General features: G+C 44.9%; 1 protein-coding gene across 5 annotated transcripts in view; it reads right to left on the bottom strand.

Moving 5' to 3' along the window:
* LOC124002781 (DENN domain-containing protein 1B-like) overlaps positions 1–25,000 on the bottom strand; it is a 27,043-nt gene that overhangs the window by 1,134 nt on the left and 909 nt on the right. For 2 of the 5 annotated variants that reach the window (XM_046310511.1, XM_046310513.1), the window contains 11 exons: positions 19,670–19,734; positions 17,996–18,040; positions 17,059–17,102; positions 16,535–16,584; positions 15,625–15,744; positions 15,319–15,388; positions 13,962–14,042; positions 13,667–13,747; positions 11,724–11,777; positions 2,160–2,270; positions 716–816 (listed from right to left, as the gene is read on the bottom strand). In XM_046310511.1, the coding sequence (XP_046166467.1) occupies positions 716–816; positions 2,160–2,270; positions 11,724–11,777; positions 13,667–13,747; positions 13,962–14,042; positions 15,319–15,388; positions 15,625–15,744; positions 16,535–16,584; positions 17,059–17,102; positions 17,996–18,040; positions 19,670–19,734 (822 nt within the window). The remainder of the gene's footprint in view (positions 1–715; positions 817–2,159; positions 2,271–11,723; positions 11,778–13,666; positions 13,748–13,961; positions 14,043–15,318; positions 15,389–15,624; positions 15,745–16,534; positions 16,585–17,058; positions 17,103–17,995; positions 18,041–19,669; positions 19,735–25,000) is intronic. The other 3 variants (XM_046310512.1, XM_046310516.1, XM_046310515.1) reach the window with 2 other exon arrangements.

Here is a 25,000-nt window from a genome sequence, read left to right as displayed (position 1 = left end):
TCTCTCTGACCAGCAGTAGTCCAGTAGGTGTGTGTGTGTGTGTTTTCTCTCTCACTGACCAGCAGTAGTCCAGTAGGTGTGTGTGTGTTTTCTCTCTCTCTGACCAGCAGTAGTCCAGTAGGTGTGTGTGTGTGTGTTTTCTCTCTCTGACCAGCAGTAGTCCAGTAGGTGTGTGTGTGTTTTCTCTCTCTGACCAGCAGTAGTCCAGTAGGTGTGTGTGTGTGTGTGTTTTCTCTCTCTCTGACCAGCAGTAGTCCAGTAGGTGTGTGTGTGTTTTCTCTCTCTCTGACCAGCAGTAGTCCAGTAGGTGTGTGTGTGTGTTTTCTCTCTCTCTGACCAGCAGTAGTCCAGTAGGTGTGTGTGTGTTCTCTCTCTGACCAGCAGTAGTCCAGTAGGTGTGTGTGTGTTCTCTCTCTCTGACCAGCAGTAGTCCAGTAGGTGTGTGTGTGTGTGTGTTTTCTCTCTGACCAGCAGTAGTCCAGTAGGTGTGTGTGTGTGTGTGTTCTCTCTCTGACCAGCAGTAGTCCAGTAGGTGTGTGTGTATGTGTGTGTGTGTGTGTGTGTGTGTGTGTGTGTGTGTGTGTCTCTCTCTCTGACCAGCAGTAGTCCAGTAGGTGTGTATGTGTGTGTGTCTGTTCTCTCTCTCTGACCAGCAGTAGTCCAGTAGGTGTGTATGTGTGTGTGTGTATGTGTGTGTGTGTGTTCTCTCTCTGACCAGCAGTAGTCCAGTAGGTGTGGGGGCAGGACAGGTATGAAGATGTGTTGCCAGTACATGGGGTAGAGCACAGCACTGAGGGCATGAACACACGCTGTCAACTGGAGCGGAGAGATGGGGAGAGAGAGAGAGAGAGGGGAGGGAGAGAGAGAAGGGAGAGAGAGAGAGGTGGGAGGGAGAGAGAGAGGGGGAGGGAGAGAGAGGTGGGAGGGAGAGAGAGGGGGAGAGAGAGAGAGGTGGGAGGGAGAGAGAGGGGAGAGAGAGAGAGAGGTGGGAGGGAGAGAGAGGGGGAGAGAGAGAGGTGGGAGGGAGAGACAGAGGGAGAGAGAGAGGTGGGAGGGAGAGACAGAGGGGGGGGAGAGGTGGGAGGGAGAGACAGAGGGGGGGAGAGAGAGGTGGGAGGGAGAGACAGAGGGGAGAGAGAGAGGTGGGAGGAGAGAGAGAGGTGGGAGGGAGAGACAGAGGGGAGAGAGAGAGAGAGGTGGGAGGGAGAGAGAGGGGGGAGAGAGAGAGGTGGGAGGGGAGAGAGAGGTGGGAGGGAGAGACAGAGGGGGGAGAGAGAGAGAGGTGGGAGGGAGGGAGGGAGGGAGGGAGAGAGGGAGGAGAGAGAGAGGTGAGAGGGAGAGACAGAGGGGGAGAGAGAGAGAAAGGTGGGAGGAAAGAGAGAGGTGGGAGGGATGGAGAGAGGTGGGGGAGGGAGAGAGAGGTGGGAGAGAGGGAGAGTGGTGGGGGAGGAGAGAGAGGTGGGAGAGAGGGAGAGAGGGAGGAGAGAGAGAGGTGGGAGGGAGAGAGAGAGGTGGGAGGGAGGGAGGGAGGTGGAAGGAGAGAGAGAGGTGGGAGGGAGGGAGGTGGAAGGAGAGAGAGAGGTGGGAGGGGAGAGAGAGGTGGAATGGAGGAAGAGGTGGGAGGGAGAGACAGAGGGGGGTAGAGAGAGAGATGGGAAGAGAGAGAGGTGGGAGTGAGGGAGGGAGAGAGGTGGGGGGAGGGAGAGAGGTGGGGGGAGGGAGAGAGAGGTGGGAGAGAGGGAGAGAGGTGGGGGAGAGAGAGAGAGGTGGGAGAGAGGGAGAGAGGGAGAGAGGGAGAGAGAGAGAGGTGGGAGGGAGAGAGAGGTGGGAGGGAGGGAGGGAGGAGAGAGGTGGGAGAGAGGGAGAGAGGTGGGGGAGAGAGAGAGGTGGGAGAGAGGGAGAGAGGGAGAGAGGGAGGAGAGAGAGAGGTGGGAGAGAGGGAGAGAGGTGGGGAGAGAGAGAGAGAGGTGGGAGAGAGGAGAGAGGAGAGAGGGAGGAGAGAGAGAGGTGGGAGAGAGGGAGAGAGAGAGGTGGGAGGAAGGGAGCCCAATCAGAACAGCATACATTTATGTTAGAAATTACGGAAAGCAACTTTTGAGAATGGGTTGAATGAAATTTTGTGAGTTGTTGATGTATAGTGTGTGTGTGTGTATCCTCACTGTGCTGAGTTTGCTGGAGAGGATGAGGATGCGTCTCTCAAACAACATGCTGGCATAGAGCTGGAGGAGGTTAGACACATCTACCGCTACCACCAACTCTGTCAGGTTCCTCTGTAACACACACACACACACACACACACACACACACACACACACACACACACACACACACACACACACACACACACACACACACACACACACACACACACACACACACACACACACACACACACACACACACACACACACACACACACACACACACACACACACACACACACCACAGTATTAAAACAATAGGCAATTAAAAAACAATTAACCTAAAGCATTCAGGTCCCGCTGTACTGTAAGACCTGTCGTTACCATGGAGACTTTATAATATAATAATATTATATATAATGTATTATAATCTTCCTGTGGTGATCTCTCTGTCAATGTTAAGACAGAGGTTATCTATGAGATGTATAATCAATGTTAAGACGGGTCATCTATGAGATGTATAGTATAATCAATGTTAAGACAGGGGTCATCTATGAGATGTATAATCAATGTTAAAACAGGGGTCATCTATGAGATGTATAATCAATGTTAAGACGGGTCATCTATGAGATGTATAATCAATGTTAAGACAGGGGTCATCTATGAGATGTATAGTATAATCAATGTTAAGACAGGGGTCATCTATGAGATGTATAATCAATGTTAAGACAGGGGTCATCTATGAGATGTATAGTATAATCAATGTTAAGACAGGGGTCATCTATGAGATGTATAGTATAATCAATGTTAAGACAGGGGTCATCTATGAGATGTATAATATAATCAATGTTAAGACACGGGTCATCTATGAGATGTATAGTATAATCAATGTTAAGACAGGGGTCATCTATGAGATGTATAGTATAATCAATGTTAAGACAGGGGTCATCTATGAGATGTATAATCAATGTTAAGACAGGGGTCATCTATGAGATGTATAGTATAATCAATGTTAAGACAGGGGTCATCTATGAGATGTATAATCAACATTAAGACAGGGGTCATCTATGAGATGTATAATCAATGTTAAGACAGGGGTCATCTATGAGATGTATAATCAATGTTAAGACAGGGGTCATCTATGAGATGTATAATCAATGTTAAGACAGGGGTCATCTATGAGATGTATAATCAATGTTAAGACAGGGGTCATCTATGAGATGTATAATCAATGTTAAGACAGGGGTCCTCTATGAGATGTATAATCAATGTTAAGACAGGGGTCATCTATGAGATGTATAATCAATGTTAAGACAGGGGTCCTCTATGAGATGTATAATCAATGTTAAGACAGGGGTCATCTATGAGATGTATAATCAATGTTAAGACAGGGGTCATCTATGAGATGTATAATCAATGTTAAGACAGGGTCATCTATGAGATGTATAATCAATGTTAAGACAGGGGTCATCTATGAGATGTATAATCAATGTTAAGACAGGGGTCATCTATGAGATGTATAATCAGCATTAAGACAGGGGTCATCTATGAGATGTATAATCAATGTTAAGACAGGGGTCATCTATGAGATGTATAATCAATGTTAAGACAGGGGTCATCTATGAGATGTATAATCAGCATTAAGACAGGGGTCATCTATGAGATGTATAATCAGCATTAAGACAGGGGTCATCTATGAGATGTATAATCAGCATTAAGACAGGGGTCATCTATGAGATGTATAATATAATCAATGTTAAGACAGGGGTCATCTATGAGATGTATAGTATAATCAATGTTAAGACGGGTCATCTATGAGATGTATAGTATAATCAATGTTAAGACAGGGGTCATCTGTGAGATGTATAATCAGCATTAAGACAGGGGTCATCTATGAGATGTATAATCAATGTTAAGACAGGGGTCATCTATGAGATGTATAATCAATGTTAAGACAGGGGTCATCTATGAGATGTATAATCAATGTTAAGACAGGGGTCATCTATGAGATGTATAATCAATGTTAAGACAGGGGTCATCTATGAGATGTATAATCAATGTTAAGACAGGGGTCATCTATGAGATGTATAATCAATGTTAAGACAGGGGTCATCTATGAGATGTATAGTATAATCAACGTCAAGACAGGGGTCATCTATGAGATGTATCAATGTTAAGACAGGGTCATCTGAGATGTATAATCAATGTTAAGACAGGGGTCATCTATGAGCATGTTAAGACAGGGGTCATTATCAGCATTAAGTATAATCAATGGACAGGGGTCATCTATGAGATGTATAATATAAGACAGGGGTCATCTATGAGAGTATAATCAATGTTAAGACAGGGGTCATCTATGAGATGTATAATCAATGTTAAGACAGGGGTCATCTATGAGATGTATAATCAATGTTAGAGTATAATCAATGTTAAGGGGTCATCTATGAGATGTATAGTATAATCAATGTTAAGACAGGGGTCATCTATGAGATGAGATAAGACAGGGGTCATCTATGAGATGTATAATCAATGTTAATCTATGAGATGTATAATGTTAAGACAGGGGTCATCTATGAGATGTATAATCAATGTTAAGACAGGGGTCATCTATGAGATGTATAGTATAATCAATGTTAAGACAGGGGTCATCTATGAGATGTAATCAATGTTAAGACAGGGGTCATCTATGTGATGTATAATCAATGTTAAGACAGGGGTCATCTATGAGATGTATAATCAATGTTAAGACAGGGGTCATCTGAGATGAGATGTATAATCATGTATAATCATTAAGACAGGGGTCATCTATGAGATGTATAATCAATGTTAAGACAGGGGTCATCTATGAGATGTATAATCAATGTTAAGACAGGGGTCATCTATGTGATGTATAATCAATGTTAAGACAGGGGTCATCTATGAGATGTATAATCAATGTTAAGACAGGGGTCATCTATGAGATGTATAGTATAATCAACGTCAAGACAGGGGTCATCTATGAGATGTATAATCAGCATTAAGACAGGGGTCATCTATGAGATGTATAATCAATGTTAAGACAGGGGTCATCTATGAGATGTATAATCAATGTTAAGACAGGGGTCATCTATGTGATGTATAATCAATGTTAAGACAGGGGTCATCTATGAGATGTATAATCAATGTTAAGACAGGGGTCATCTATGAGATGTATAATCAATGTTAAGACAGGGGTCATCTATGAGATGTATAATCAATGTTAAGACAGGGGTCATCTATGTGATGTATAATCAATGTTAAGACAGGGGTCATCTATGAGATGTATAATCAATGTTAAGACAGGGGTCATCTATGTGATGTATAATCAATGTTAAGACAGGGGTCATCTATGAGATGTATAATCAATGTTAAGACAGGGGTCATCTATGAGATGTATATACTTATCGCTGGAAACTGACTAATTGCCTTGAGCATATTTTAGTATGTTTGTACTCATATAAGTAGCCTAGCAACAGTAAAGAATGTGTTCTGAGTCAGATGGAATTATCTACAGTATGTGTAAAGATGGAATGATCTACAGTATGTGTAAAGATGGAATGATCTACAGTATGTGTAAAGGTGGAATGATCTACAGTATGTGTAAAGGTGGAATGATCTACAGTATGTGTAAAGGTGGAATGATCTACAGTATGTGTAAAGGTGGAATGATCTACAGTATGTGTAAAGGTGGAATGATCTACAGTATGTGTAAAGATGGAATGATCTACAGTATGTGTAAAGGTGGAATGATCTACAGTATGTGTAAAGATGGAATGATCTACAGTATGTGTAAAGGTGGAATGATCTACAGTATGTGTAAAGATGGAATGATCTACAGTATGTGTAAAGGTGGAATGATCTACAGTATGTGTAAAGGTGGAATGATCTACAGTATGTGTAAAGATGGAATGATCTACAGTATGTGTAAAGGTGGAATGATCTACAGTATGTGTAAAGATGGAATGATCTACAGTATGTGTAAAGATGGAATGATCTACAGTATGTGTAAAGGGGGCCAGTCTCTAAACAGGATCTTTCCATAACGGTGAGGTAGGAGGCACGTGTTAGAGCTAATAGATTGTAAACTACTGCCCTGTAGCACTGTCTTATAGCTGTTCTATGTCATTATATTCTCTCTGTATGTTATAGCTTCGCTGTTTTATATCATTATATTATCTCTGTATGTTATAGCTTCGCTGTTTTATATCATTATATTATCTCTGTATGTTATAGCTTCACTGTTTTATATCATTATATTATCTCTGTATGTTATAGCTTCACTGTTTTATATCATTATATTATCTCAGTGTTATAGCTTCACTGTTTTATATCATTATATTATCTCTGTTTGTTATAACTTCACTGTTCTATATCATTATATTATCTCAGTGTTATAGCTTTACTGTTTTATATCATTATATTATCTCTGTATGTTATAGCTTCACTGTTTTATATCATTATATTATCTCTGTTTGTTATAGCTTCACTGTTTTATATCATTATATTATCTCTGTATGTGATAGTTTCACTTTTACAGTTCATTATATTATCTCTGTATGTTATAGTTTCACTTTTACAGTTCATTATATTATCTCTGTATGTGATAACTTCACTTTTACAGTTCATTATATTATCTCTGTATGTTATAGTTTCACTTTTATAGTTCATTATATTATCTCTGTATGTTATGCATCATTATATTATCTCTGTATGTTATAGTTTCACTTTTATAGTTCATTATATTATCTCTGTATGTTATGCATCATTATATTATCTCTGTATGTTATAGCTTCACTTTTATAGTTCATTATATTATCTCTGTATGTGATAACTTCACTTTTACAGTTCATTATATTATCTCTGTATGTTATAGCTTCACTTTTATAGTTCATTATATTATCTCTGTATGTTATGCATCATTATATCCACTTGACTGTGAATAGATTGCTTATTCTCAGAAATAGCTCTTTGTGTCTGAGAAGGATAATTATCTGGTGGACTGTCGCAGGCTGCCAGAATGTGCACTCCCTAGTCTCAAAGCCTCTCCTGACTGATAAGAAGTGGACTGTGGCAGGCTGTCAGAATGTGCACTCCCTAGTCTCAAAGCCTCTCCTGACTGATAAGAAGTGGACTGTGGCAGGCTGCCAGAATGTGCACTCCCTAGTCTCAAAGCCTCTCCTGACTGATAAGAAGTGGACTGTGGCAGGCTGCCAGAATGTGCACTCCTAGTCTCAAAGCCTCTCCTGACTGATAAGAAGTGGACTGTGGCAGGCTGCCAGAATGTGCACTCCCTAGTCTCAAAGCCTCTCCTGACTGATAAGAAGTGGACTGTGGCAGGCTGCCAGATTGTGCACTCCTAGTCTCAAAGCCTCTCCTGACTGATAAGAAGTGGACTGTGGCAGGCTGCCAGAATGTGCACTCCCTCGTCTCAAAGCCTCTCCTGACTGATAAGAAGTGGACTGTGGCAGGCTGCCAGATTGTGCACTCCTAGTCTCAAAGCCTCTCCTGACTGATAAGAAGTGGACTGTGGCAGGCTGCCAGAATGTGCACTCCCTAGTCTCAAAGCCTCTCCTGACTGATAAGAAGTGGACTGTGGCAGGCTGCCAGAATGTGCACTCCCTCGTCTCAAAGCCTCTGATAAGAAGACAGGTAAGACAGTGAGGTGAGTGGAGGAGAACCGAAGGTTCTGGACTCAAACTGGGACAATAACCCCACCTGCCAAACAATTCATTGTTTTTCGACACAGGAGGGGGGTCTGTTTGGGAAGAGTGGGGGGCGGGTGTTTAGTCAGAAGTTGTAAATATATGTGATTGTGATGTCATATCTTGTCTTTGCAGCTGTACGACCCAGTGTGGTGAATACATCTAACATCTGTACGACCCAGTGTGGTGAATACATCTGTAACACGACCCAGTGTGGTGAATACATCTAACATCTGTATGACCCAGTGTGGTGAATACATCTGTACGACCCAGTGTGGTGAATACATCTAACATCTGTACGACCCAGTGTGGTGAATACATCTGTACGACCCAGTGTGGTGAATACATCTGTACGACCCAGTGTGGTGAATACATCTGTACGACCCAGTGTGGTGAATACATCTAACATCTGTACGACCCAGTGTGGTGAATACATCTAACATCTGTACGACCCAGTGTGGTGAATACATCTGTACCACCCAGTGTGGTGAATACATCTGTACGACCCAGTGTGGTGAATACATCTGTACGACCCAGTGTGGTGAATACATCTGTACGACCCAGTGTGGTGAATACATCTGTACGACCCAGTGTGGTGAATACATCTGTACGACCCAGTGTGGTGAATACATCTGTACGACCCAGTGTGGTGAATACATCTAACATCTGTACGACCTAGTGTGGTGAATACATCTGTACGACCCAGTGTGGTGAATACATCTAACATCTGTACGACCCAGTATGGTGAATACATCTAACATCTGTACGACCCAGTGTGGTGAATACATCTGTACGACCCAGTGTGGTGAATACATCTGTACGACCCAGTGTGGTGAATACATCTGTACGACCCAGTGTGGTGAATACATCTGTACGACCCAGTGTGGTGAATACATCTGTACGACCCAGTGTGGTGAATACATCTGTACGACCCAGTGTGGTGAATACATCTAACATCTGTACGACCCAGTGTGGTGAATACATCTGTACGACCCAGTGTGGTGAATACATCTGTACGACCCAGTGTGGTGAATACATCTAACATCTGTACGACCCAGTGTGGTGAATACATCTAACATCTGTATGACCCAGTGTGGTGAATACATCTGTACCACCCAGTGTGGTGAATACATCTGTACGACGCAGTGTGGTGAATACATCTAACATCTGTACGACCCAGTGTGGTGAATACATCTAACATCTGTACGACCCAGTGTGGTGAATACATCTGAATACATCTAACATCGACCCAGTGTGGTGAATAATAACATCTGTACGACCCAGTGTGGTGAATACATCTGAAACATCTGTACAGTGTGGTGACATCCAGTGTGGTGAATACATCTGTACGACCCAGTGTGGTAAATACATCTGTACGACCCAGTGTGGTGAATACATCTGTACGACCCAGTGTGGTGAATACATCTGTATGACCCAGTGTGGTGAATACATCTGTACGACCCAGTGTGGTGAATACATCTAACATCGAATACATCTGTTTGACCCAGTGTGGTGAATACATCTGTTTGACCCAGTGTGGTGAATACATCTGTACGACCCAGTGTGGTGAATACATCTGTACTACCCAGTGTGGTGAATACATCTGTACTACCCAGTGTGGTGAATACATCTGTACGACCCAGTGTGGTGATACATCTGTACGACCCAGTGTGGTGAATACATCTAACATCTGTACGACCCAGTGTGGTGAATACATCTGTATGACCCAGTGTGGTGAATACATCTGTACTACCCAGTGTGGTGAATACATCTGTACTACCCAGTGTGGTGAATACATCTAACATCTGTACGACCCAGTGTGGTGAATACATCTGTATGACCCAGTGTGGTGAATACATCTGTACTACCCAGTGTGGTGAATACATCTGTATGACCCAGTGTGGTGAATACATCTGTACTACCCAGTGTGGTGAATACATCTGTACGACCCAGTGTGGTGAATACATCTGTACTACCCAGTGTGGTGAATACATCTAACATTGAATACATCTGTACGACCCAGTGTGGTGAATACATCTGTACTACCCAGTGTGGTGAATACATCTAACATCTGTATGACCCAGTGTGGTGAATACATCCGTACGACCCAGTGTGGTGAATACATCTAGCATCTGTATGACCCAGTGTGGTGAATACATCCGTACGACCCAGTGTGGTGATACATCTGTACCACCCAGTGTGGTGAATACATCTAACATCTGTACGACCCAGTGTGGTGAATACATCTGTACGACCCAGTGTGGTGAATACATCTGTACCACCCAGTGTGGTGAATACATCTAACATCTGTACGACCCAGTGTGGTGAATACATCTGTACGACCCAGTGTGGTGAATACATCTGTACGACCCAGTGTGGTGAATACATCTGTACGACCCAGTGTGGTGAATACATCTGTACGACCCAGTGTGGTGAATACATCTGTACGACCCAGTGTGGTGAATACATCGGTACTACCCAGTGTGGTGAATACATCTAGCATCTGTACGACCCAGTGTGGTGAATACATCTGTACGACCCAGTGTGGTGATACATCTGTACGACCCAGTGTGGTGAATAAAACAGCATTAATCGCTCTTCTGAGTTTGACTTGAATTTGTAGCAGAACTTAGAATCAAACACTATTATCAACGTACCAACAGCAGTAGCATTATGGTTCAGATACACTGTAGATCAAACTCATTCCATGGAGGGCCTCGTGTCTGCTGGATTATGGGTTTTCCTTTCAATTAAGACCGAGACAAGCAGGTGGGGGAGTTTCTTACTAATTAAGGACCTTACTTCATCAATCAAGTTCAAGGTAGGAGAAATGAACAGCAGACACTCAGCCCTCCATGGAATGAGTTTGACACGTAGATCATTACAACAGTGTATTATAGTGACAGCCAACTAACACTGTCAGGGATGGAGGGGAGCCCTCTGGGGTCAGGGTCAGGGTTAGGGTCAGGGTCAGGGTCAGGGTCAGGGTTAGGGTTAGGGTTAGGGTCAGGGTTAGGGTCAGGGTCAGGGTTAGGGTCAGGGTCAGGGTCAGGGTCAGGTTTAGGGTCAGGGTTAGGGTCAGGGTCAGGATCAGGGTTAGGATCAGGGTCAGGATCAGGGTCAGGGTTAGGGTCAGGGTCAGGGTCAGGGTTAGGGTCAGGATCAGGGTCAGGGTCAGGGTTAGGGTCAGGGTCAGGGTCAAGGTCAGGATCAGGGTCAGGGTCAGGGTCAGGGTTAGGGTCAGGGTTAGGATCAGGGTCAGGGTCAGGGTCAGGAAAAGGGTTAGGATCAGGGTTAGGGTCAGGGTTAGGATCAGGGTCAGGGTTAGGGTCAGGGTTAGGGTCAGGGTTAGGATCAGGGTTAGGGTCAGGGTTAGGATCAGGGTCAGGGTCAGGGTCAGGGTCAGGAAAAGGGTTAGGATCAGGGTTAGGGTCAGGATCAGGGTCAGGATCAGGGTCAGGGTTAGGGTCAGGGTCAGGGTTAGGGTCAGGGTTAGGGTCAGGGTCAGGATCAGGGTTAGGGTCAAGGTCAGGGTCAGGGTTAGGGTCAGGGTCAGGGTCAGGATCAGGGTCAGGGTCAGGGTTAGGGTCAGGGTTAGGATCAGGGTCAGGGTCAGGGTCAGGGTTAGGATCAGGGTCAGGGTCAGGGTCAGGAAAAGGGTTAGGATCAGGGTTAGGATCAGGATCAGGGTCAGGGTCAGTGTCAGGGTCAGGGTTAGGGTTAGGATCAGGATCAGAGTTAGGGTCAGGGTTAGGGTAGGGTCAGGGTCAGGGTCAGGATCAGGATCAGGATCAGGATCAGGGTCAGGGTCAGGGTTAGGGACAGGGTCAGGGTTAATGTATTACAGTGACAGCAGACTCACACTCTCAGGGATGGAAGGGAGTCCTCTGGGGTCTGGAGCGATGAAGTACGGGACCTGGGGAAGAAGGGAAGAAGGAGCAGTTAGTTTCCATCCCAAGTGGCACCCTATTCCAGAAGTGCACTATTTCTGACCACGGCGCATAGGGCTCTATACAGGGAATAAGATGCCATTTGAGGTGCAGTCCTAGTCAGAAAGAACAACATCTGGGTGTATGTTAGTGCTGGTAGACCCATCATGATCCTGTTATCAGGTCTGGATGTTGAGAGAACCAGGGTTCACCGAGTATCCAGGTGATTTAGATTTTTATTTATCTAGTTTTAGGTGTTAACTATGTCTTGGTTTCGTAGTAGATCAGGTTATAGGTTATAGGTGTTAATCCAGACCAGGTTATAGGTTATATGTTCTAGGTGTTAATCCAGACCAGGTTCTAGGTGTTAATCCAGACCAGGTTCTAGGTGTTAATCCAGACCAGGTTATAGGTGTTAATCCAGACCAGGTTATAGGTTATAGGTTATAGGTGTTAATCCAGACCAGGTTTTAGGTTCTAGGTGTTAATCCAGACCAGGTTTTAGGTTCTAGGTGTTAATCCAGACCAGGTTTTAGGTTCTAGGTGTTAATCCAGACCAGGTTTTAGGTTACAGGTGTTAATCCAGACCAGGTTATAGGTTATAGGTAATAATCCAAACCAGGTTATAGGTGTTAATCAGACCAGGTTATAGGTGTTAATCCAGACCAGGTTATAGGTTATAGGTGTTAATCCAGACCAGGTTTTAGGTTATAGGTGTTAATCCAGACCAGGTTATAGGTTATAGGTAATAATCCAAACCAGGTTATAGGTGTTAATCCAGACCAGGTTATAGGTGTTAATCCAGACCAGGTTATAGGTGTTAATACAGACCAGGTTTTAGGTTCTAGGTGTTAATCCAGACCAGGTTTTAGGTTATGGGTGTTAATCCAGACCAGGTTTTAGGTTATAGGTGTTAATCCAGACCAGGTTTTAGGTTATAGGTGTTAATCCAGACCAGGTTTTAGGTTATAGGTGTTAATCCAGACCAGGCTTTAGGTTATAGGTTTAATCTGGTCCTTCTTAGCTCAGTTGGTAGAGCATGGCGCAGACGCCAGGTAGTGGGTTCAAGGTTAGAATATATGCACACATGACTGTAAATCGCAGACCTAAAGGCATATATTATTATTATTATATATTATTAATCCAGACCAGGTTTTAGGTTATAGGTGTTAATCCAGACCAGGTTATAGGTAATAATCCAAACCAGGTTATAGGTGTTAATCCAGACCAGGTTATAGGTGTTAATCCAGACCAGGTTATAGGTGTTAATCCAGACCAGGTTCTAGGTTCTAGGTGTTAATCCAGACCAGGTTATAGGTTATAGGTTATAGGTGTTAATCCATACCAGGTTTTAGGTTATAGGTGTTAATCCAGACCAGGTTATAGGTTATAGGTGTTAATCCAGACCAGGTTATAGGTTATAGGTGTTAATCCAGACCAGGTTATAGGTTATAGGTGTTAATAAAGACCAGGTTTTAGGTTCTAGGTGTTAATCCAGATCAGGTTTTAGGTTCTAGGTGTTAGTGCAGCAGACCAGTTTTAAGGTTCTAGTAGGTGTTAGTCCAGACCAGGTTTTAGGTTCTAAGTGTTATGACGGACCAGGTTTTTTAGTTTCTAGCTGTTAGCCCAGACCAATTTTTAGGTTCTAGGTGTTAGTCCAGACCAGGCTTTAGGTTCTCGGTGTTAAAACAGACCAGGTTTTAGGTTCTAGGTGTTAGTCCAGACCAGGTTTTAGGTTCTAGGTGTTAGTCCAGACCAGACCAGGTTTTAGGTTCTAGGTGTTAGTCCAGACCAGGTTTTAGGTTCTAGGTGTTAGTCCAAACCAGGTGTTAGGTTCTAGGTGTTAGTCCAGACCTAGCAGGGTTCCAGGACTCACCCCTTCCTGCCCCTTCCCCGGAGTGAGGGGGGCATGTCCAGGAGGGCGGGGCATCTCTGTCCTGACCAATAGCTTCTCTCCCTCAGAGAGAAACACAACACACTACCACACAGCCCAGAAAACCCTCTATCTAATAACAAATCCACACGATCCACTACAACACAGAAAACAGTTTCAATGACAACCGCGTAACGTAATATGATTGTGTTTCCTATATAATGGGTTGGAATTGGAATTTCCACTTGGAATTAGAATTGATGGGACAGTTGTGATGAATAGACTTGTTGAGGCTTACCAGCTGCAGAGTGACAGAGCCGACAGCCAATGGCAGGGGATGTGTGTAGAGGGCGCCCAGCAGTTCTCGCATCTCATTGGTCTGTTGAGAAGCAAGCAATACTCGTGAAACACTATTGAAATACTTTTGAAACACTAATGAAATACTTATGAAATACTAATGAAATAGTTATGAATTACTAATTAAATTGATTTGACAAAGAAAAGCCAGGAAAATGTGTGAAGGAACTTGACTGTAAAGAACTGTAGACACAATACAGTCCAGGATGAAGCAGGGGTGTCAAACTCATCCCATGAAAACAATTAAGATGTTTTATTGTCCCACACCAGGTAGGTGCAGATGTTTTATTGTCACACACCAGGTAGGTGCAGATGTTTTATTGTCCCACACCAGGTAGGTGCAGATGTGTTATTGTCCTACACCAGGTAGGTGCAGATGTTTTATTGTCGCACACCAGGTAGGTGCAGATGTGTTATTGTCCCACACCAGGTAGGTGCAGATGTTTTATTGTCCCACACCAGGTAGGTGCAGATGTTTTATTGTCCCACACCAGGTAGGTGCAGATGTTTTATTGTCCCACACCAGGTAGGTGCAGTGACGTGTTGTTTTACAGGCTCCGTAATAGTAGCACAGCGCCCCTGGAGCAAATGAGGTTTTAGTGCCTTGTTCAAGGCCACATCGACAGATTGCTCACCTTGTCGGGGATTTGAACCAGCGACCTTTCGGTTTCTGGCCCAACTCTCTTCAGACTGTGACGTTAATTTATCAATCAAGTACGAGGGAGGAGATGAAACCCACAGACACTCAGCCAGGTTATTGAGAGACCCACCTGTCCCTTGGTCAGATTGTCAGCCAGGTTATTGAGAGACCCACCTGTCCCTTGGTCAGATTGTCAGCCAGGTTATTGAGAGACTCTCAGGTCCCTTGGTCAGATTGTCAGCCAGGTTATTGAGAGACCCTCCTGTCCCTTGGTCAGATTGTCAGCCAGGTTATTGAGAGACCCACCTGTCCCTTGGTCAGATTGTCAGCCAGGTTATTGAGAGACCCACCTGTCCCTTGGTCAGATTGTCAGCCAGGTTATTGAGAGACCCACCTGTCCCTTGGTCAGATTGTCAGCCAGGTTATTGAGAGACCCACCTGTCCCTTGGTCAGATTGTCAGCCAGGTTATTGAGAGACCCACCTGTCCCTTGGTCAGATAGTCAGCCAGGTTATTGAGAGACCCACCTGTCCCTTGGTCAGATAGTCAGCCAGGTTATTAAGAGACTCACCTGTCCCTTGGTCAGATAGTCAGCCAGGTTATTGAGAGACCTACCTGTCCCTTGGTCAGATAGTCAGCCAGGTTATTAAGAGACTCACCTGTCCCTTGGTCAGATAGTCAGCCAGGTTGTTCAGAAGTTTGTAAAACACTTCAAACCAAGGTAGGTAGCTACAACACACAATTACACATATTATGACAGTAGTGTATGGTTAATGTTGTCACTAAATACAGAGATGTACACACACACACACACACACACACACACACACACACACACACACACACACACACACACACACACACACACACACACACACACACACACACACACACACACACACACACACACACACACACACACACACACACACACACACACACACACACACACACACTTCTCTTACCTAAGCATACAGAGGCAGGTGTGTGAGCTGCTGGTGAGGCGACAGAAGCCGAAGCGTTGGCATCCCTCCAAGTCAGTCAACACAAAGGTGAAGTGTTGCACTGCTACCACATCTCTCACTCTGATGGAGGAGGAGGAACGGGGAGGAGGAGGAGGAGGGAGGAGGAGGGAGGAGGAGGAGGAGGGAGGAGGGGGAGGGGGAGGAGGGAGGGAGGAAGGAGGAGGAGGGTAGGGGGAGGAGAGGGAGGAGGAGGGGGAGGGAGGGAGGGAGGAAGGAGGAGGAGGGTAGGGGGAGGGAGAGGGAGGAGGAGGGGGAGGGAGGAAGGAGGAAGAGGAGGGAGGAGGAGGGAGGAGGAGGAGGAGGAGGGAGGAGGAGGAGGGGAGGGAGGAGGGGGGGGAGGAGGGAGGGAGGAAGGAGGAGGAGGGTAGGGGGAGGAGAGGGAGGAGGAGGGGGAGGGAGGAAGGAGGAAGAGGAGGGAGGAGGAGGGAGGAGGAGGAGGGAGGAGGAGGGGGAGGAGGGAGGAGGAGGGGGAGGGAGGAAGGAGGAGGAGGGGGAGGGAGGAGGGGGAGGAGGAGGGGAGGGAGGGAGAGGGAGGGAGGAAGGAGGAGGAGGGGGGAGGGGGAGAAGGAGGAGGGAGGAGGAGGGTAGGGGGAAGAGGAGGGAGGAGGAGGAGGAGGAAGGGTGGATGAATTGAGGAAGAAAAGGATGGATGAGGGAGGGAGGGAGAGAAGGGAGGAGGAGGGGGATGGATGGATGGAGGGGAGAGGGAGGGAATAAGGATGGATGAAAATCTCTATGTGTCCTTAATTTCTCTCTCTCTGTGTCCATAATCTCTGTCTCTCTATGTGTCCATAATCTCTCTCTCTCTATGTGGAATCTCTTGCTACAGTAAAAACATACTATCACTTACCTCTCTATGTCATAGGGAAAGCAGAACCTTGGTAGAGTCTGGAGGGATTCCTTGGACACACGCACGCACGCGCGCGCACACACACACACACGCACATACACACACACACGCACATACACACGCACATACACACACACACACACACGCACATACACACGCACATACACACACACACGCGCGCACATACACACGCACATACACACACACATACACACACACACACGCACACACACACGCACACGCACACGCACACACACACACACACACACACACACACACACACACACACACACACACACACACACACACACACACACACACACACACACACACACACACACACATACGTTATGAACAGATAAAATATTTGAAATGTATATGAAGTTAGACATGGAGGAATCTGTACTGCATCTGTATGCACAGGTACCTGTGTGTGTGTGTGTGTGTGTGTGTGTGTGTGTGTGTGTGTGTGTGTGTGTGTGTGTGTGTGTGTGTGTGTGTGTGTAGAAGACTGGTGTCTTTACCTCATCACTGAAGTCTTCAGGAAACTGAAACAACACGCCAGGATCTACACAGGACAAAATGAGAGACAGGATGAACACACACACGCACGCACGCACGCACACACACACACACACACACACACACACACACACACACACACACCAAACTCATGTCATGTTTTTATTGAAGAACACGGTCCACCAACACACACACCAAACTTGTCAGTTTGATTGAAGAACTCGGTCCACCAAACCCCCCACTTTCAGTTTGACTGATGTCTCTGTCTTTTTCTGTCTGTCTGTCTGTCTGTCTGTCTGTCTGTCTGTCTGTCTGTCTGTCTGTCTGTCTGTCTGTCTGTCTGTCTGTCTGTCTGTCTGTCTGTCTGTCTGTCTGTCTGTCTGTCTCTCTCTCTCTCTCTCTCTCTCTCTCTCTCTCTCTCTCGCTCTCTCGCTCTCTCGCTCTCTCGCTCTCTCTCTCGCTGGGTATGTCTGTCTCAGCCCATATCCATGGTAACCAGGAGCAGGCTGCTGTGGTTTTTTGGGCAGATCACATGACAGGAAGTTTGTGAGATTCTTACCTACACCAGAAATGAGTGTGTGTGCGGTGTCTACAGTTGAAGTCGGAAGTTTACATACAGTTGGAGTCATTAAAACTCCACAAAATGTCTTGTTAACAAACTATAGTTTTGGCAAGTCAGTTAGAACGTCTGCTTTGCGCATGACATAAGTAATTTTTCCAACAATTGTTTACAGACAGATTATTTCACTTATAATTCACTGTATCACAATTCCAGTGGGTCAGAAGTTTACATACACTAAGTTGACAGTGTCTTTAAACAGCTTGGAAATTCCAGAAAATCCCAGAAAAGGATGTCATGGTTTTAGAAGCTTCTGATAGGCTAATTGATATAATTTGAGTCAATTGGAGGTGTACCTGTGGATGTATTTCAAGGCCTACCTTCAAACTCAGCTATTTCCAAACGCCTGAAGGTACCACGTTCATCTGTACAAACAATAGTACACAAGTATAAACACCATGGGACCACGCAGCCGTCATACCACTCAGGAAGGAGAGTTGGTGGAGACTTGGTGCAAAAAGTACAAATCAATCCCAGAACAACAGCAAAGGACCTTGTGAAGATGCTGGAGGAAACAGGTACAAAAGTATCTATATCCACAGTAAAATGAGTCCTATATCAATATAACCTGAAGGCTGCTCAGAAAGGAAACTGCCATAAAAAAGCCAGACTATGGTTTGCAACAGCACATGGGGAGCACATACTGGAGCACATACTTTTTGGAGAAATGGAGAAATGTCCTCTGGTCTGATGAAACAAAAATAGAACTGTTTGGCCATAATGGCCATCGTTATGTTTGGAGGAAAAAGGGGGAGGATTGCAAGCCGAAGAATACCATCCCAACCTTGACGCACGGGGGTGGCAGCATCATGCTGTGGGGGTGCTTTGCTGCAGGAGGGACAGGTGCACTTCACAAAATAGATGGCACCATGAGGCAGTAAAATGATGTGGATATATTGAAGCAACATCTCAAGACATCAGTCAGGAAGTTAAAGCTTGGTCACAAATGGGTCTTCCAAATGGACAATGACCCCAAGCATACTTCAAAAGTTGTGGCAAAATAGCTGAAGGACAACAAAGTCAAGGTATTGGAGTGACCATCACAAAGCCCTGACCTCAATCCTATAGAAAATTTGTAGGCAGAACTGAAAAAGCGTGTGCGAGCAAGCAGGCCAACAAACCTGACTCAGTTACACCAGCTCTGTCAGGAGGAATGGGCTACAAGTCACCCAACTTATTGTGGGAAGCTTGTGGAAGGCTACCCAAAATGTTTGGCCCAAGTTAAACAATTTTAAGGCAATGCTACCAAATAATAATTGAGTGTATGTAAACTTCTGACCCACTGGGAATGTGAAGAAAAAATAAAAGCAGAAATAAATAATTTTCTCTACTATTATTCGGACATTTCACATTCTTAAAACAGGGAATTAAGACAGGGAATTTTTACTAGTATTAAATGTCAGGAATTGTAAAAACGGAGTTTAAATGCATTTGGCTAAGGTGTATGTAAACTTCCATTTTCAACTATACGTGCATTGATGTGTGTGTGTGTGTGTGTGTGTGTGTGTGTGTGTGTGTGTGTGTGTGTGTGTGTGTGTGTGTGTGTGTGTGTGTGTGTGTGTGTGTGTGTGTGTGTGTGTGTGTGTGTGTGTGTGTGTGTGTGTGTGTGTGTGTGTGTGTGTGTGTGTGTGTGTGTGTGTGTGTGTGTGTGTGTGTGTGTGTGTGTGTGTGTGTGTGTGTGTATGTATGTGTGTGTGTGTGTGTGTGTATGTATGTGTGTGTGTGTGCTCGTGTGTGTGTGTGTGTCTGTGTGTGTGTGTGTGGGTGTGTGTGTGCTCCTGTGTGTGTGTGTGTGTGTGTGTGTGTGTGTGTGTGTGTGTGTGTGTGTGTGTGTGTGTGTGTGTGTGTGTGTGTGTGTGTGTGTGTGTGTGTGTGTGTGTGTGTGTGTGTGTGTGTGTGTGTGTGTGTGTGTGTGTGTGTGTGTGCTCCTGTGTGCATTTGCATCTGTGCCTGTTTATACATACGTGTCCGTGTGTGTGTGTCCAAAACCTCACCTTTGTCATTTGCGATTGGACAAGATGCTTCAAAGAACCAGTAGAAGGTCCTGTCAGGGTTTTCTCTGAAGAAACACACAACACCATGACATTAACAGTAGTGATAGAGAAGTGTTTCCCAAACCACTCCTCCAGTACCTCTCCTCCAGTACCTCTCCTCCAGTACCTCTCCTCCAGTACCTAACCTCCAGTACCTCTCCTCCTGTACCACTCCTCCAGTACCTCTCCTCCAGTACCTTTCCTTCATTACCTCTCCTCCAGTAACTCTCCTCCAGTACCTTTCCTCCATTACCTAACCTCCAGTACCTCTCCTCCAGTACCTCTCCTCCAGTACCTAACCTCCAGTACCTCTCCTCCAGTACCTCTCCTCCAGTACCTCTCCTCCAGTACCTCTCCTCCAGTACCTAACCTCCAGTACCTCTCCTCCTGTACCACTCCTCCAGTACCTCTCCTCCAGTACCTAACCTCCAGTACCTCTCCTCCAGTACCTCTCCTCCAGTACCTAACCTCCAGTACCTCTCCTCCAGTACCTCTCCTCCAGTACCTCTCCTCCTGTACCACTCCACCAGTACCTAACCTCCAGTACCTAACCTCCAGTACCTCTCCTCCAGTACCACTCCTCCAGTACCTCTCCTCCAGTACCTTTCCTCCATTACCTCTCCTCCAGTACCTGTCCTCCAGTACCTCTCCTCCAGTACCTTTCCTCCAGTACCTCTCCTCCAGTACCTCCTCCAGTACCTAACCTCCAGTACCTCTCCTCCAGTACCTGTCCTCCAGTACCTCTCCTCCAGTACCTGTCCTCCAGTACCTCTCCTCCAGTACCTCTCCTCCAGTACCTGTCCTCCAGTACCTCTCCTCCAGTACCTCTCCACCAGTACCTCTCCTCCAGTACCTCTCCTCCAGTACCTCTCCTCCAGTACCTGTCCTCCATTACCTTTCCTCCAGAACCTAACCTCCAGTACCTGTCCTCCAGTACCTGTCCTCCAGTACCTCTCCTCCAGTATCTCTCCTCCAGTACCTCTCCTTCAGTACCTCCCCTCCATTACCTCTCCTCCAGTACCTAACCTCCAGTACCTCTCCTCCAGTACCTAACCTCCAGTACCTCTCCTCCAGTACCTCTCCTCCAGTACCTGTCCTCCAGTACCTCTCCTCCAGTACCTCTCCTCCAGTACCTGTCCTCCAGTACTCCACAACTAAGCCAGCTTATTTAACTAATGAGGGGCTTGATCAGCTGTAGTTATGGAATACATCAAGGAAGTGGACTGGCTGGGGAGACTGTAGGAGAGGTTGGGGAATCCCTGTGATAATGGAGGAGAGGTTGGGGAATCCCTGTGATAATGGAGGAGAGGTTGGGGAATCCCTGTGTTAATGGAGGAGAGGTTGGGGAATCCCTGTGATAATGGAGGAGAGGTTGGGGAATCCCTGTGATAATGGAGGAGAGGTTGGGGAATCCCTGTGATAATGGAGGAGAGGTTGGGGAATCCCTGTGATAATGTAGGAGATGTTGGGGAATCCCTGTGATAATGGAGGAGAGGTTGGGGAATCCCTGTGATAATGGAGGAGAGGTTGGGGGTATCACTGTGATAACGGAGTAGAGGTTGGGAAATCCCTGCGATAATGGAGGAGAGGTTGCGGGAATCCCTGTGATAATGGAGGAGAGGTTGGGGGAATCCCTGTGGTAATGGAGGAGAGGTTGGGGGAATTACTGTGATACTAGAGGTGAGGTTGGGGAGTCACTGTGATACTAGAGGAGAGGTTGGGGAATCACTGTGATAACAGAGTAGAGGTTGGGGGAATCCCTGTGATACTAGAGGAGAGGTTGGGGAATCACTGTGATAATGGAGGAGAGGTTAGGGGAATCACTGTGATACTAGAGAGGTTAGGGAATCATTGTGATAATGGAGGAGTGGTTGGGGATTTACTCTGATGATGGAAGAGAGGCTGGGGGAATCACTGTGTTAAAGGATATACTGTTTACAGCCATATGGTTCTAGTATACTGACATGACGTTATATGACCTCATAATCGTCTCAGGCTGTCACGGCTCCAAGGCCTGTATTCATAAAGTATTCATAAAGTGAATCAGAGTAAGAGAGCTGCTCTACAATGAGTTCAGCACTCCAACTCTGAGATGCTTTATGAATACGGGACCAGGATTCCTTCACAGTCTCTTTCTCTCCATCTCTCTCTCTCTCTCTCTCTCTCTCTCTCTCTCTCTCTCTCTCTCTCTCTCTCTCTCTCTCTCTCTCTCTCTCTCTCTCTCTCTCTCTCTCTCTCTCTCTCTCTCTCTCTCTCTCTCTCTCTCTCTCTCTCTCTCTCTCTCTCTCTCTCTCTCTCTCTCTCTCTTTCTCTCTCTCTCTCTCGCTTTCTCTCCATCTCTCTCTCTCTCTTTCTCTTCATCTCTCTCTCTATCCGTCTCTCTCTCCCCCTCTCCAAGAACAGAACACATCACAGTATGAACAAGAACAGAACACATCACAGTATGAACAAGAACAGAACACATCACAGTATGAACAAGAACAGAACACATCACAGTATGAACAAGAACAGAACACACCACAGTATGAACAGAACACATCACAGTTGGAACAGAACACATCACAGTATGAACAAGAACAGAACACATCACAGTTGGAACAGAACACATCACAGTAGGAACAAGAACAGAACACATCACAGTATGAACAAGAACAGAACACATCACAGTATGAACAGAACACATCACAGTATGAACAGAACACATCCCAGTATGAACAAGAACAGAACACATCACAGTATGAACAAGAACAGAACACATCACAGTATGAACAAGAACAGAACACATCACAGTATGAACAGAACACATCACAGTATGAACAAGAACAGAACACATCACAGTATGAACAGAACACATCACAGTATGAACAAGAACAGAACACATCACAGTATGAACAGAACACATCACAGTATGAACAAGAACAGAACACATCACAGTATGAACAAGAACAGAACACATCACAGTATGAACAAGAACAGAACACATCACAGTATGAACAAGAACAGAACACATCACAGTATGAACAAGAACAGAACACATCACAGTATGAACAGAACACATCACAGTATGAACAAGAACAGAACACATCACAGTAGGAACAAGAACAGAACACATCACAGTATGAACAGAACACATTACAGTATGAACAAGAACAGAACACATCACAGTATGAACAGAACACATTACAGTATGAACAAGAACAGAACACATCACAGTTGGAACAGAACACATTACATTACATTACATTACATTTAAGTCATTTAGCAGACGCTCTTATCCAGAGCGACTTATGAACAAGAACAGAACACATCACAATATGAATAAGAACAGAACACATCACAGTATGAACAAGAACAGAACACATCACAGTTGGAACAGAACACATCACAGTTGGAACAGAACACATCACAGTAGGAACAGAACACATCACAGTATGAACAAGAACAGAACACTTTACAGTATGAACAAGAACAGAACACATCACAGTATGAACAAGAACAGAACACATCACAGTATGAACAAGAACAGAACACATCACAGTATGAACAAGAACAGAACACATCACAGTATGAACAAGAACAGAACACATCACAGTATGAACAAGAACAGAACACATCACAGTTGGAACAGAACACATCACAGTAGGAACAGAACACATCACAGTAGGGACAGAACACATCACAGTTGGAACAGAACACATCACAGTAGGAACAGAACACATTACAATATGAACAAGAACAGAACACATCACAGTAGGAACAGAACACATCACAGTAGGAACAAGAACAGAACACATCACAGTATGAACAAGAACAGAACACATCACAGTTGGAACAGAACACATTACAGTATGAACAAGAACAGAACACATCACAGTTGGAACAGAACACATCACAGTAGGAACAGAACACATCACAGTAGGGACAGAACACATCACAGTTGGAACAGAACACATCACAGTAGGAACAGAACACATTACAGTATGAACAAGAACAGAACACATCACAGTTGGAACAGAACACATCACAGTAGGAACAGAACACATCACAGTAGGAACAGAACACATCACAGTTGGAACAGAACACATCACAGTTGGAACAGAACACATCACAGTAGGAACAGAACACATTACAGTATGAACAAGAACAGAACACATCACAGTTGGAACAGAACACATTACAGTATGAACAAGAACAGAACACATCACAGTAGGAACAGAACACATCACAGTTGGAACAGAACACATCACAGTAGGAACAGAACACATTACAGTATGAACAAGAACAGAACACATCACAGTTGGAACAGAACACATTACAGTATGAACAAGAACAGAACACATTACAGTATGAACAAGAACAGACAACATCACATTTGGAACAGAACACATTACAGTATGAACAAGAACAGAACACATTACAGTATGAACAAGAACAGAACACATTACAGTATGAACAAGAACAGAACACATCACAGTATGAACAAGAACAGAACACATCACAGTATGAACAAGAACAGAACACATCGCAGTATGAACAGAACACATCACAGTTGGAACAGAACACATCACAGTATGAACAAGAACAGAACACATTACAGTATGAACAAGAACAGAACACATCACAGTATGAACAAGAACAGAACACAGTAGGAACAAGAACAGAACACATCACAGTATGAACAAGAACAGAACACACCACAGTAGGAACAAGAACAGAACACATCACAGTTGGAACAGAACACATCACAGTATGAACAAGAACAGAACACATCACAGTAGGAACAAGAACAGAACACATCACAGTATGAACAGAACACATTACAGTATGAACAAGAACAGAACACATCACAGTATGAACAAGAACAGAACACACCACAGTATGAACAGAACACATCACAGTTGGAACAGAACACACCACAGTAGGAACAAGAACAGAACACATCGCAGTATGAACAGAACACATCACAGTATGAACAGAACACATCACAGTATGAACAAGAACAGAACACATCACAGTATGAACAAGAACAGAACACATCACAGTAGGAACAAGAACAGAACACATCACAGTATGAACAGAACACATTACAGTATGAACAAGAACAGAACACACCACAGTAGGAACAAGAACAGAACACATCACAGTATGAACAAGAACAGAACACACCACAGTAGGAACAAGAACAGAACACATCCCAGAATGAACAAGAACAGAACACATCTAGGTGGTAGGTAGCCTGGTGGTTAAGAGCGTTGGGCCCCGTAACCGAAAGGTCACTAGTTTGAATCCCCT

This window comes from Oncorhynchus gorbuscha, linkage group LG18, assembly GCF_021184085.1.
Source record: "Oncorhynchus gorbuscha isolate QuinsamMale2020 ecotype Even-year linkage group LG18, OgorEven_v1.0, whole genome shotgun sequence".
Classification (NCBI taxonomy): Eukaryota; Metazoa; Chordata; class Actinopteri; order Salmoniformes; family Salmonidae; genus Oncorhynchus; species Oncorhynchus gorbuscha.
This window is presented reverse-complemented; position numbering and strand designations above follow the sequence as displayed.